The sequence below is a fragment of the Cyprinus carpio genome, chromosome A23, assembly GCF_018340385.1.
Source record: "Cyprinus carpio isolate SPL01 chromosome A23, ASM1834038v1, whole genome shotgun sequence".
NCBI classification, from domain to species: domain Eukaryota; kingdom Metazoa; phylum Chordata; class Actinopteri; order Cypriniformes; family Cyprinidae; genus Cyprinus; species Cyprinus carpio.
The window spans coordinates 16,682,635-16,697,911 of record NC_056594.1 but is presented as its reverse complement, the minus strand read 5'-3'; the positions used below and the strand labels follow the sequence as shown (position 1 = coordinate 16,697,911).

The 15,277-nt window shown below is 39.9% G+C and overlaps 1 protein-coding gene across 4 annotated transcripts in view; it reads left to right on the top strand.

Annotated features, from left to right (window-relative positions):
• Nucleotides 1-15,277, top strand: part of LOC109065508 (plexin-A2-like) — a 206,592-nt gene that overhangs the window by 140,149 nt on the left and 51,166 nt on the right. For all 4 annotated transcript variants that reach the window (XM_042713475.1, XM_042713473.1, XM_042713472.1 and 1 more), the window contains 5 exons: nucleotides 1,529-1,625; nucleotides 8,976-9,090; nucleotides 10,568-10,768; nucleotides 11,515-11,611; nucleotides 11,977-12,176. In XM_042713475.1, coding sequence (XP_042569409.1) covers nucleotides 1,529-1,625; nucleotides 8,976-9,090; nucleotides 10,568-10,768; nucleotides 11,515-11,611; nucleotides 11,977-12,176 — 710 coding nt within the window. The remainder of the gene's footprint in view (nucleotides 1-1,528; nucleotides 1,626-8,975; nucleotides 9,091-10,567; nucleotides 10,769-11,514; nucleotides 11,612-11,976; nucleotides 12,177-15,277) is intronic.

The following is a 15,277-nucleotide window of genomic DNA, read 5'->3' as shown; positions in this document are numbered from 1 at the left end:
ATGGAGGTGATCTCTATTCTCTTGTATAGATGCTTTATTAATAGACCCTCCCTAGCGTACCTAGCAGCCTCGATTCCTAATGAGGGCTTCGTTCAGCGGTGCCGCCTGCTTTCTCACTCAGGCCACACCATCGATCCCACCGGCCACGTACAACTGCAGCTCTAATGAGCCTACACTGACCAAGGGTCGGCCCCAGGGCTACAGGCGTGCTCTCAGACACACTTAAGCCTATTACAGGTGACGAGCCCTCTGCCCTCTCCCTACCCATAATAGCTCAAGGGAGGGAGTTCTTCCCGAACGCTAAACAACAATCAGGTTTAGAGTCATCTGTGGTTATGAATATAATCAGGGATCGGTTCGCAGTGTGGAAAACCAAAAGTAGAGGATCCTGTTCCACAGAAAACCGCTTGGTGTAACTGTATATGTATTCAGTTTGTTGGCAACGCTTATACAGCAAGATTACACTGATTTTTTTTTTAAAGCTAACATTCCTCTACGGATAAATTTCTACATGTGTTTCCCGTCTAACCTCTGTTGGGAAGCAGATGGCCGCATATGCGGCAGAAGTTGGTTGTCATTATCTGAATCACAATAAATCCCCTCCCAGCCTACAGTAAATGACAGCTCTGTTTACCCACAACCCCCCTTGTTGGGGGGAGCGTTATCCAATCAGTGGCCTCCCTCAGGTAAATGTCATCTTATCCCTCGGTGCCTCATATTTGCCGCTTCTCTCTTGACTGAATCGGGCTCGATATAAACATATGAGCATCGATCATGTGTGGAAATACCCGTTCATTGAGTGGTGAGTGTGACCAATCCTGTTCCTAGTTTATTTCCAATAGCTGCAAGGCACGAGACAGTTGGGTGTTTGGGAATTGCATGCTGCAAAAACATGTTTAAAAAGCCAACTTTTACCATTTAGTCCGTTCATCCCTGATACGAGGAGCGGAAACAGGTGGGAAGGAGGGAAGAAGAGAGAAAGTGGTGCTTTCGGGTCACGGCTGACTCCCACACACTGTATGCTAGCTGAATCGCTGCCTGTTTGGGACGGAGCTTGTGCTTTTTGATTATGAAGAGCTGGCCGCTTATCGAGCACAAGCGTTTGGTCTGAACGCCGATCGGCATTCTCCACGCAACCACCTTGCCAAACAGGATTGGCCTGGCTGGTGTACTGCGGCACTGCCAGCTGCTCCTCCGCCATTACATCGACACTGCCGCCCGCAGGCCTGTTTCACATTAACAGCAGGGCTCAGCTGTGTTTTGTGTGACAATAGCATGTCTCCACAAAAAAAAAAAAAAAAAAAAAAAAAAAAGCACCAAATATGCTCATATTGGTTTGGATGCCACGCACTGCAGAGCTGCTCGAGGCGCCGCTTGACTGTGAGAATACGATGCAAAGGAATGCCAAGTATTAATCAGAAGACAGCTTGAGCGTAAAGCAAGCTGAAAAAAGGGTGGCAAACCAAACACAACAGAATGCGATGTGACAGAAATGTTCTCATCTCTTACTCTCTTGCTCTCTTTTCAGACTGGTCGGGTGTTGAGCTCAGACTGAACTCGAAGGAAACGGGTCAGATGCTAATTAGCACAGAGGTGAAGTTCTACAACTGCAGCGTGCACCAGCTGTGAGTATACACACACTTCATTTAACTCATTTCCAGAGCTAAGAATAATTCCATGTGAGAACTCGTTAATTTCTCAATCATTTGCCCTTGATGGATTAAATTGACCAAAAATGGCTCAAATGTCCATCTTAACAGGTTTTTCTTATGAGAAAAATACATCAGGAATCTCTCATGTCTCTGATAAAGCTCAGATTTCAAAGCCTTTCTGTCACAAGAAGTCAAGGAATGTGTCTTTTGAAAATATGGTTAAATTGTTTGACACTACATAGGGTTTCTTTTGATTGCACAACTATCGTATATGTTGTTCAGCATTATGACTCAATTTGAATTCTTTTTCTGATAAATCATGAGATATACGATGTGTCATACCATCTACCCAGGGGCGTGTTGCTGTGATATTTGTCTTTATGATGTATTCATCCCACATACGCAGCCCTGCTGATATTTCTCTCACTTCCTGTGTCGTAGAGTATCAGCGTTGTGTCACAGCACTCAACCAGCTCACTCCACACGCTGTGAATGTTTCAAAAGTGTTATGCAATACAGAAAAACTGTGAATGTTTCAAGCCCACAGGCGTTTTGATAATATTCAAAGAGTTTATCAAGGCTGCGTCTGGCGCCGCACCAGATTCTCGCAGTGAGTTTGAACTCTCTAAATCATCTTTTGCAGGACACTAGTGTCGCGTCCCTCCCAGGCTGCACTTTTCCTTGACTGGTGAGGGCCTCATGGCTATAAAAAGCATCCATTATGACAAATGCTAGCTGATTGCTCGACATTTCTCAAGTGTCAAGGCTGAGATGTCTGAATTGCTGAATCTAAGTGTGCTGTGGGTTTGGCGCTCCGGCTGGAGGTATCGCTGTCTGTCACAGTTCAATTCCACTTCATCTGCTGTGATGGCTGATCAGAGAGGAGCGAGTTCGACTGCATCTCGACTCTCCAGGAGGCCCGCTGATAAACAACCGCTTGTGTCTGAGTGAGCTTTGTGTCTTTGTTCCCACCGTGCCTCCAAACTCCCCTCTTGTGCGTGTTTATGTGTGCTTTAGTGTATATTCCTAGCCTCTTGTGTGCGTTTGTAACCACATCTCATACACGTGCCTTCTGTGGAGAACAGATGCTGCTCGATGCAGGAGATCACAGAGCCCCCCAGTAGCTGGAAGCTTTCTAAAAGGCTCAGGAAGAGGTAGCTTCCAAAGGCACTGATTGGTTGCCGCCGAAAGACTCGCTCCCCTCCCCATTCCCGACATCACCCGAGCATCTGACAGATCTGGAACTAATCAAACAAACTCTCTGTATCCAATCCCTCTGAACACGCATCCCTTGCGTGTGGAAGACGTCACACCGAGCTCCGTTGGCCCTCTGTGCCAGTGCCACAGGGGATTATTGGTAATCTGAGCCAGAATGGCCCCTCCTTGTGTGTTCAACCTGGCTCAATTTTTGAAATGTTCAGCCTTTCCAAATTTCCTCCCACTCTCCCTTTCTTTTCAAATGTTGTAAAATGCTCTAATTTATCTTGAGTACCCAACAGAGTGATTAAGTACAGTGGGATATATCGGTTTTTAGCTCGCAATTACTATATGAATCTCACCGCCCAATCGGGTTGGCCCATCTGAACCCAGTGGCCCAATGGCAAGCCGGCTCTGATGACTATTTTAGAATAAATCCTTCTGCATAATTTAACCATCAAGCAGCAAACACAAACTTGGACGCCAAAGTGCTGTAGAGGTTTATAGCTCTAGCAGCGTCTCCAAGATTCCTCAACAACAAATATATGACATGTTCCTCTACATGTTCCTTTGCTTCTGAATTGGAGGGACTGATGTAAGTGTTTATTGGAATCTGTTGGTATTATGGATTCTGGATGTGCTCTTTTCCGTAAGCTGTGCTCATCTGCATATAAATGATGAATAGAGAGCTTACCGCTGCAGGCACGCAAACACACATGCTCGTAATGTATGACTGTATTCTCTCATGGTTTGCCTACTGCATATTGGAATACGGATTTTACAGCTATAAAGATGGAGCATGGGAAGTGAAGCGATACAAGATCACAACCCTGGTTTATCTCAGTTTTGGCCTCAAATGAAACCCTTAACCTCGAGTTGGTTCTGTGAGACGGTGCTCGCAATTAACATACCGTGAATGGCTGAATAACAACCAAAAATAGCTGTGCATTCAAACACTTCACTGTATCTGTAAATTAAATAACTGTCCATTTCCCTTAGGTGGCTGTTTAATATGAGTTTGAAATATCATGTTATGATCCATGCTTAATTGAAAACTAATTTGATTGTTCTAAACCAGTTTAAACAGTTTTGGTGTGAAAACCCGTTTCAGAATATTTTATACTGTCTTGGCTAGATGGTTGTTGTCGTTCAGATGTTGAAATCAGAGTCATAAGTTGTGAATTTGTCCTAATGGTGCGTAAAATGTTTCAAAATATAAATGTATATACATGATGTATATATATATTAATCTTCAACAGTTGTCATATTATGATATACAAAATTTTCCAACATTCAGAATAATAAAAAAATAGCATTATACTTATATAATATATAAATATTATAAATAATATATAATACATGTTTATTTTATTTTATTTTTTATTTTATTTTATTTTGAGAATGCAAACCATTTTCTTTTTGGGCTACATTTAACACAAGTATATTGATAGTATCAAAGGCAAAACTAGTTACTTTGGTTAGCATTGGACTTCTCTTGTACTTCTCTAAATGACTCTTTTCTTAATGTCCTTTTAACCTAGAGTCTAGACTTTTCTTTCTAGAAGGATTATAAAACAAAATTACTTTCACTAACTATTAGAATACTTAGTATTATTACATTGTATTGTATTATTAATCTAATTATTGCAATTACAGTAATATTGCATCTCATTTTCTTTAAGATCACTCCATATTCACTCAGGCAGTCCACTGTCTCACTCACAGACAATATAGTCCTAATGCAAATAATATATCACTATAGGTGTGTTGGTTTTCACTCAGCGCTCTACTCGCGCGAATTCTGAACGCCATGACGGACGGCAGAAGAGCTATGCTGTAGGACGGACGGCAAGCCAAACGAGTACAAGTTCGTGTTCGTTCATGTAATAAAGTGGTTATTTCTTGTTGTGCGGTGGGCTGTGCTAATAGACAGGGTAAAGCTAATATATCTTTTTATCGAATACCATTTGATGGGAAGAGAAGGCAGCGATGGGTTTGCTGCTATCAGCCGAAAGAACTGGCAGCCCTCCAAGTATTCCAGGATTTGCAGCGAGCATTTTTTACAAGGTAAGATTCATGTATTTACCAGTTACTTGTACTTCATTTGTGTAATACCATACCGTTACCCATGTCCACATGGAGACACAGTCAAATTGTTATTTGTGACATGAGTAGCCTATGTAATGGGCAAGTAAGTGCTGTTCAGTCTACCCATTCACAAACGTAGCATAATGTCAGGAATACACTGATCAGTGTCTCAAAAGTGTGTCATCTGTATCTGACACAAGTGGTTATTACTAGGGTTGGGTACCGAGACCCGGTGCTAATATTATTGTAAAATACCCTTTTCTTATCCAGTGGTTGTTTTTTGTCGTTTAACAGGAATTTACTTTACGAATAGAAAAATGGATGATGTGTCAGGATAGTTATAGGCTGGGACCATGGTGCCCTGGCTCCCTCTTGGTGGTACTCAGGCAGTTTCCCAATATTTTTATGACTAGGCTGATGTCATATTTAAGCTCACTATGTTTTAAATCAGTGTTTTCTGTGTCAGTTCCCCAACACATTCACACTTTGTGTTTAATTTAAACATGCAGGACAGACGTTACAAAGGAAATTGTACATGAGTGTACATATGTAATTTAGGTTGCCTTTTATAAACGTGTTGAAAGGTGTTTTTCTAAAAAAAAAAAAACAGCCCTCAAACTTTTGACCATGCTGTTTTCCTTTATAAATGAATATTACATGTAAAATGTAACGAGTACTGTTGTTTGATTATACATACATACACACAACCAAAATTTTAATCATATTAATTATTCTTCATAAACACTTTGTTATTAACACACTTCAAAAACTAAAATAATAAGGGTTTAAGCATATAGTTATCCCTACTACTCCAATTCTTGTGAGTCTGTGGACTGTGTTTTGTCTGAGAGCAGTCTATCTGGGCATGTATGTGTCTTGGCCAATAACTCAGATAAAATAACTGACCTATAGAAGGCCTTGACATTCTGCACTGCTTCTGTAAAAAGTCTGCATCAGGCAAAATTCTCTGTAAGAAAAAATTGGATGTAGTAGACCACACCATGAAGTCGCAGAACTTCCATCTCGTCACAAACAACTGGGCTTGCACCTGGTAGTGGTACTGATGATCTCTGTTAAGTGCATATGTACCATCTGTGTTCTCAACGCAGAAATGTTTCTTTTCAGAGGCGCTGAGGACTCTGGTGTCTTTGGCACAGTGTGGGCACTTGATCTCCAAAAAATGCCATCGCCACAGCAGGAGCAGGACAGCAAAGCATCTAGAGATGCTCCAAGGTAGGGACGGGAGGATCAATGTGGAGACCGGCGTCACAAACACTCAGGTCCTGATGCTGTTGTGCAGCATAAGCCTCATACGTCTCTCTGGCTTTTTGTTCATGTTCACATCCCCATCTGACAATTAGAAAAAAAATGTTATCAAGGTATCGTAGCTCTTTGAGTGCCCTTTACATTGGATTTATTCTCTCATTTCGCTAAGAACTATAAGTACTATAGATGCCAGTACCAAAAATTGGCCTAATCTTTATAGCAACATAATATTCTCTTGTATCATATTCTATAACAGACTAGTTTAAAAAAGTGTAAATTAAATTTAACAGGAACAATATAACAGGAACTTTAGGAATAAATAGGACCTACACCACTAATAAATGATTGTGGTCATTCAGGAATAAGATTGCGTGGGTGTTTGAATCGAGATCGCAATCTTTTAACGATTAATTGTGCAGCTGTACCATTCACCTGGGAGGACAAATAAATAAGGGCACTCAAAGAGATTGACTGATGCACTCTTTCATCATGTGTTTGTAACTTAATGTTGAGAATTTGTAACACTGACTGCAATAAATATTCCAATGATAAATGCATTTCTTTGTCTTGTGTGTTTGTTTCTTTGATGTTTTTTTTTTTTTTTTTACAAAGCAGGGGCCCTCTACATTAGAACACAAAATGTATTGCATACATTTCCATAGTTGATACATAACAGTTCAAAGCACATCTAATTTCTTTTACTCACTTACACTCACTGGTGAGATTAAAATCTGAAATTGTATGTTTGTGTCATTATGTCACACATGACTGGTTGCAAATGTTGAAAATCTGGATAGGTCAGGGTAACAGATCTGCCAAATTAGGGATTTGGAAGGATTTGTAGGGTCTGTCCTCGCAGCTGACTTGAACCTGGTGCTGTCATCCCCTACCAGCCCTCATGTCAACCACAGCCTTGACTTTACCTGTTGTCGTGTCTCTTTCTCAACTTTTACTGCCTACAACATTTCAAATTATACATGAAGAAATTAATGACATGACACTTTCATGCACATTTTAGTCATATGAGATTAAAAGGGATGAATATAGGACCTGCTCTGGTGTGACTTTCGCATCACATTTTTTCTCTCAAGGTCAGAGGCAGACAGCTTCCGGTTTATTTACAATGTTTGAAGTGGCTGACACAATAAATATTCTTATTAGGAATAAAACTGCCTCATTTTTTAACTGTGCAGAGCAGTAGCTGAATAGTTGGCCTACTACGCTACTGTATTTTTAATATTGGTCATTATGGTGGTACATGGACAGCCAAATATTTTCTGAGTGGTACCTAACGTATAATGCATTACTCCGATGTAGGGATATGATGTCACCCATAGACTCCTGAAGAGCGGTTTTGAAGCTCAAAGTGTGCAGAGCGAGTCGTGGCCATCTTGGCAGCGCGTCACGCACAACTCTCCCGGATAATCGAAAATGGGCAAAAAGGCGGGAGCTGGTTGCTGAAGCCACGCCCACCTAGCGCGACGGCATTGTCAGCAGCGCCAATCCACCTGTCACTCAAGTGACCACGCCCTTAATTATGCAGAACTTTAAGGCTTAATATAATTTAAACGGATGAGTTATAAAAAAATTCACCCCCCCTCACAGCTGTCATGAAGGGCAAAAATTAGCAATATAGACCAAAATCGTTTTTTGAACCAGGCTGTAAACATGGTTTTTTTCTGCTGTAAAGTTTGGGCATTTTAACATGGGGAGTCTATGGGACTGACTCCCTTTTGCAGCCAGCCTCAAGCGGCCAGTCGAATGAATTACGTTTTAGTCACTTCCTTATTGGCTTCACGAGAGAGAGCGCGAGGTTGCCGCTCGGGTGGTACTTGTATAAAAAGAGTTATAGATCCACTGAATTAGAAAGTTGCATTGGCCCACCCAGTGAACAACGGTAAGTTAAACATCTAAAAAACATAGGCTACGTGTTATATAAATCTTTACTAAAGTAAAGAATAGATGTTAATACAAAATAAACCCTAGCTTGATGTCTTACCTTTTGCCATTATGAGGTACCTCCCCCAGCCGTGAGCTGTAGCATCGCGTACCTGTAACCCAGCCAGCTACAAAGAACTGGTAAGCATCCAGAGGTCCGTGAAAACGGAGGGAGGAAGAAGGTAAGGGTCGGTATCCAATCCTGCGATCTCCAACCAAATACCGTTCTTTGTGAGCACCTACCAGATGCCCTACCTCGACCGATAACGGCACGACAGCTTGTTCAATAGAAGAAGCCATAAAGTTTAGTGTTGTTTATTTTAAACCGATTGAAACTTCCCGCTCGTCTACTACTGCTTAGCTTGTGCTTCCGGTGATTCTGCCGTCCGTCATGGCGTCGTCACGTGGTCGTAGTCACGTGTTTGCAAAGGGTCTTTATGGTAGTAATGTGTTAGTTGTATGTTTTTTTAAAGTCTGTATGTCTCAATACCAGAGTGATAATAGTATGTCTGAGTTCTAACCTTTGCAGAGCTGCAGTTCATCTGTATGTGGGTTTCAGTGGCACAGCGCAGTGGGTTTCAGTGGCACATTCAAATTTCCGCAGCACACTTTTAATTTATTCAGCATTAAACCGCAAAGGTCAAGGACACAGCAGTGCTGGTCTCAAAGGCACAACCTGCACCCCATTGCTAATCTAAAACCCAGAGCTACGTTTTTATGCTGACTACTTTCATAGTACCCTCAAAAAAGGGCTTTGGATCATAAATCAGGGACATCATCTGAGTGGTAATAATACTTTATTCTGTCTCTCTCTCACTCTTTCTGTCTGTTTAGGTGTCTTTCCTGTGTGACCAGTTCTTTCCGCTGCCACTGGTGCAAGTACAGAAACCTCTGCACCCACGACCCCTCCAGCTGCTCTTTCCAGGAGGGACGTGTCAACTCTTCAGAGGTAAGCACACAAACACAAACTGTGTGTTGAGGTTACAGTCTCTCAGTAGCACATCTACGGGATCACAAACCTCTGGGGAAGAGCTTCCAATAATAGCTTCTGAAAAAGTGTGTGTGAAGTCGACGGTCGCCTCGCTAGAGAGCACGCATGTGTGTGTGTGTGTGTGTGTGTGTGTGTGTGTGTGTGTTGAGGTTGTCAATGTGCTACATTACACCCTGTCAGGAGGTAAACACACTTGCTCACCCTCTCACAGCGTGCAATTAGCAGTCAATATCCGGAATATTCTCCCTCACAGCACACACAGACTTCCCACTTATTCACACACAGCCATATGCACAAAATAAACACACACTCTTACACGGGCAAAAACTCCTTACGGTGCACCATCAGTCATGATGTGTGTGTGTGTGTGTGTGTGTGTGTGTGTGTGTGTGTGTGTACATGTGCATTTGCATATTTGTGTGTGCAGGCTTGCATGTGTGTGAACGCTTGTGTACGTATGCAATTGTGTACTCCTTTGAGTGTGTGTGTGTTAACCTTATACTTAAGGGAGAAAATTGCTTTTGTAGAAGTTAGCTAAATATAATAAAAGTTTGTGTGGAAATCTTCAAGGGCAAAAGTGGTTCATAAATAAAATAATTATTTTAATTATTTACTGTATTTTAATTTTTCTACATATAAATAAAACTAAATAAAACATTTACTTATTTTTTGCTTATTTTAGCCACTTCAAGTATATATACGGTAAATGAAACAACGTGTTTGTTGTACAAATTAATTTATACTTTTAAGTGCAAGACGCAACATTTGTTTAATTAATGTTGTCCTCATAATTTATTTCTTCTTATTAAATAGCACTATTTTATTTTATTGTATTTTATTTCATTATATTAATAAATAGCCACTTTATACATGTAAGCAAAACATCTGTTTATTTGTGTTAAGTTATATTTAATTAAGTGAAAGATGCAACATTTGTTTAATTGACGCATTTGTAATTTATTTATTTTGTTGCACTATTTTTATATTTTTTTTATCTGAAAGTGTATCTTTTTATTATTTTAATTAATTTTTCAACAGGACTGCATGTCTGCATTGCACTTGGCTACTTACATAAAGTGTGTAACTGTATGTGTTTAGCTTCATTTTATAGTGTGTCTGTTTGTGTGTGTGTGTATGTGTAAGTGTGTAACCTCACAGGCTGACCTACTAGTGGACATCATCTCCACACACAGCTTTTAGAGAGCAACACGTCAACCTGCTTTTAAAGAGTACCCAAGGTTTTGAGTGTGTGTATGTGAGCATGGGGAGTGTGTGTGGGAACTGAAGCTGAAGTGTGTGCATTTCTTGCACACTGTATGTTTCTATAAGGCTCTTGTAATTCAGCTTTCATGATCTCTACTGAGTACACTTAGATGGTTTATGATTTTATGTATTTGCACGTGTTTGTCACCTCTCACTCCATTCCTTCCTTTAGGACTGTCCTCAGCTGGTCCGCTCTGAGGAGATCCTGATCCCGGCGGGGGAGGTGAAGCCCATCACACTAAAAGCCCGGAACCTTCCGCAACCTCAGTCGGGTCAGCGCGGCTACGAGTGTGTGTTACACATACAAGGAGTCAGTCACAGAGTTACAGCGCTCAGATTCAACAGCTCCAGCGTACAGTGCCAGAACAGCTCGGTATGTTTGGGTTTGCATGTGTACTCATGGGAAAGATCATAATAAAATCAAATTTTTATCTCAATTATTTCTCTTAGACATCAATTAGATTTTATTGAGAACAAACTGAGACACATGCTTAACTCTCCTGCTTTTTTCACATAAGAAGACTGAGTTTCTTAAGAAATCTCAACAGTGTCTCAAACTGTGCTCAGATTTGCCAGGAAACAGCATCAAGTGTACAAATGAAAGTTCAAGATCTCAAACATTTCTTATGCAATTCTTCCAAGACCAAATTATCTGAGCTATACTAACTCGCTCTATGCTGATGAACACAGCCAAGGTATATTTTACTTTTCTACCACCACTTTTGACTCTCTTTCTGTCATTATTTTTTAAATGAACACACACACACACACAACGTAAGTAGAGATGAAGGCAATTGGAGCTCAGTGTCCAAGCTGTAGAAAATGGGAACGTTGAAAGTCTTCTTTATTGCTCAGACTGATGATGCAAGTCTGGAGTAACTCAACTAGAGCACTAATACAGTCAAACCACCTCTCTTTCGCTCTCTTTTCTCTCTAGTGTTATTTGCTTGTATACTCTGCAGTTTATTCGTTCACTTTTTGGCTGCATGTTGTAATCAATAATTGACGCAGGCAAAGACTAAATCCAATAAAAAATTTCATAAACTTTAGATTATCTCAGCGTTTGCACTGTCAGGAAAATGTTTTAACCTCTTTCCATCTCTCCGTCTCTCTCTGCAGTATCTGTATGAAGGGATGAGGATCAGTGAGCTGCCGGTGGATTTCTCAGTGGTGTGGAATGGAAACTTCATCATTGACAATCCTGAGAACATCAAAGGTAATACATAAAGAAACCCATGGAAATAATGTGTTTTTAAGCCAAAACTCTGTAACCTGTCTGATTCTCTCAGAATCATTCTGCCCTAAATATAATTTGAGGTGACTGATCGGACTGATTATTATTCGTTCCATGGTTTTATAGAAAAATGAATGTCTGAAGCTACTTTTCTCATGCTCAGCAAACCTTCTTAAGCATCACAGTTGTGCTGAGCTTCATGATTGCATCAGTCTTGATACATTTATGATCAATAGCTCTACCAAACTGTCAGAGAGGTCAACCTAAGTCAGAAAACTTCATAAAAACCTGTAACTTTTTACACCAAAAAAAATCCTTATTCAGTAATTTCTACTTGTATCCCACAGTGCACCTGTATAAGTGTGGCGCTCAGAGGGACAGCTGCGGCGTGTGTTTGAAGGCTGAGAGGAAGTTCCAGTGTGGTTGGTGCAGTATGGAGGGCCGCTGTACCCTACGCCAGCACTGTCCCATGTCCAACCCCTACACCAGCCGCTGGCTTCACCTCGCCAGCACAAACGTCAAGTGCACCAACCCTCGAATCACTGAGGTGGGTCACATGTTCTATACAGGCCTCGCTCTGGTTTCCTATAAGCATAATTTATACAGCATAATTTTCTTTTGCATTATATATAGTTTCCCTAACAGATAATCTCGCGCAGATCTATTTTAATGTTTTTCAAGTTTCATACAGTGAATATTATATATATTACTGTATATATATCCATATGTGTATGCTTGCTACAGATGAAAAGTTTGGGGTCAGTAGAATTTTTGTTTACTGTAATCAGCAAGAATGCATTAAATTTATTGGCAGTAAAGACATTTCACTTTCAAATAAATTCTGTTCTTTAGGACTTCCTATTCATCAAAGAATCGTGGAAAAAAATGCAACACTGTTTTCTCTAGTATTTAGCAGCACAATAATAAGAAATGTTTCTTGAGCACCAAATCAACATATTAGAATGATTTCTGAAGGATCATGTGACACTGAAGACTGGAGTAAATAAGTATACAATACCAATATGTATTCTACATCATTCATAACACGGACAAATGAACACACACACAGAGTTGTGTGGAGGAGTCTCCCTCCGCGCATATTTCTACTCTGTAGTCTGACTGAGCTCTTTATTGATTCTGCTATTCATAGACTCTCAGAGAAAGGTGAGCTATGTGTATCGCGAGTAATATCTCTCTCTCTGTCTCAGCTTCTCTGCCACTCTCATCGTCAGTCATACTCACTTTAGATGCCAATATCTCACGTTTTCTTGTAATTAACACAGTGTTGGAACATTGATGGCATACTGTGAGAGGTGTGTGTGTATGTATATGTGTGTGTGTGTCTGCTGGGAGACTGAGGGAAGACTTGATGTTTAATTAGTTTAGGTAACGCACCAGTGCTCTGTGTTTAAAGTACCTGATTCATGGAATTCATTGATTCATGTGGCTGTTTGCAGTCTGCATATTACAAGCTGTTGCCCCATGTGCTCACCACCCAATTAAAAAGTAAGGGTTATGACTTCCTGTTGTCTGTTTTTATTCAGGATAAATGAGCAAATTAAGGTTATGAAAAGCTTCTGTTGTTGACAGAGTATTATTGGTGTATTAGTGTATGTGTATGTGTATGCATTTGTGTTTGTTACTCAATTTATGTTATACCTTTAGCTGAAAGGCTTTTATTTAGTGACAACTTCATAATGTATTTATATTTGTTACAAAAATACAAAATTTGTATTTTATCTTATATTTATTTTATTGTTTTTTACTAAGGATGTTTAACAGAGGCTCTGCCAGTTTTTGTGAAAATGTTCAAAATGTGTTAAAAATACTAGATTTTGTTTACTAAAGTTAAGAAATTAAAGTTCAGCTCAATGTTTACCTATCCCTAAATTAAACCTAAATTAAAATGTACTAGTACTACGTTTATATGAGTATTGATTATTTTAATGTCTTTGCAATGCAAGTATCATAACAAAGTATGTGAAGACATTAATATGCTTCTAAGTGCGTGCATGTTCGTATAGGCCAGTCTTAAAATACAACACACAATTTTATGAAAAAATTTAGTATTTATATAATATATAGTGTCCATGATTAAAGGTTGAAGACCCCAACACCCATCAGCGGAGAAAAGAGCACTGAGTTTTGTGTTTCAAACACACACAGTGGAGCAGTTCCTTCAAAGCTTATTAGTATGAATATTTTTAATTAATTTATTTTTTTATCTGTTCTCTCCAAGTCGTTCATCTCCATCTCTTCTCTCAGTCTCACTAGCGCATAGCACATAAATGTAAAAATTGTCCTCTAGAGCCGTTGTTTCCATGATTGTCTTTTGTTCTTAATTTAGTTATTTCCTGTGTGTTTTTGTCTGAATATAGACTTCGTAAGCTGATTTGTGCAAATACATAGACATTAGCAAGATCTGCCTACAAGAAAATGACAGTCATGAATGATTAACACTTCTATTAAGCAATACTCTATCCCTCCTCTAAAGACTTATTAATATTAATAAGGCTTAAGCCCTCAGTGAAAGCCGAGGTTTCAGCATCAGATGAATGTGGAGGAAAGTCAGGCACTTGAAGCTGGTCTTGACGTCGCTCTTTGCTTCAGATGGTCTCTGAGCCTCTCCTTAGTAGCTCAGTCACGGAAACGGTTGGTGTCAGTTCGTGCTTCACAGAATTGATCTTGGATCAGCCATGAAAAACTTTTAGAATTTTGGACATTTAATGCAGTTTTATATCAGTATTGATGTTTTGGTTTTAAGTTTTTTTGAGTAATTGATCATTACTGATTATTACTTTTTATAAATATTGCACAAATTTTAAATACGCGTAATATAGCTTAATATTCAAAATCTATTATAAACTATATATGTGTGTGTGTGTGTGTGTGTGTGTGTAGTTGGGGGTTGAATCTATTATAAACTATATATGTGTGTGTGTGTGTGTGTTTGTGTGTTGTTGGGGGTGGACCTCCTGGTCAAATAATGTCCTAAATACACATACACACAGGTACACACAGCTCGACACTGACAGCGAGAGAGACCATCCACGATGAAAATCATCATGAATAAATGATATTGAGCCTGATAGAACCTTCTCTGCCATCAGAGCTACAACACTTGTCTAGTACAACACAGCCTTTCCACAAAGTCACATGTCTATTTACAGAAGAGCATTCAGCTCGACTCACTCAACCACAAACTCCAATTTTAAACCGGATGCACCACTTTCAAGTCCCTTGTTCCTTTCTTTCCTTGCTTAAACACTCGCTTTCTTGGCTGAAGTTCAAACCAAGGCCCTCTTTTCTTTTTCCCTCCCTTTTCAGGCTTTATTGCAGCCAACCACGGGGACATTTAAGAGGAAATAAAGTGTTTAGTGTGCAGTTTATGCAGCAAGAAACAAGTCATAAGCTGAGTTTTATCAAGCCCATAAATTGCATCTCAGTGTGAATTTAGGACGTGCTTGAATCAGCTGAAAAGACTCCAATCCCAGGAACAAATCACACCTTTCGTCCTCCTGCTGCCCACTTTCATTACAGCTTCCTAATTATACACAGCAATTGAGTGCGTGAAAACCTTCTGAGGACAGGAAATGCATCCCATTTAGACTAGAACATGCTGGTGTTAAGCATTAGCTTAATGAAAGA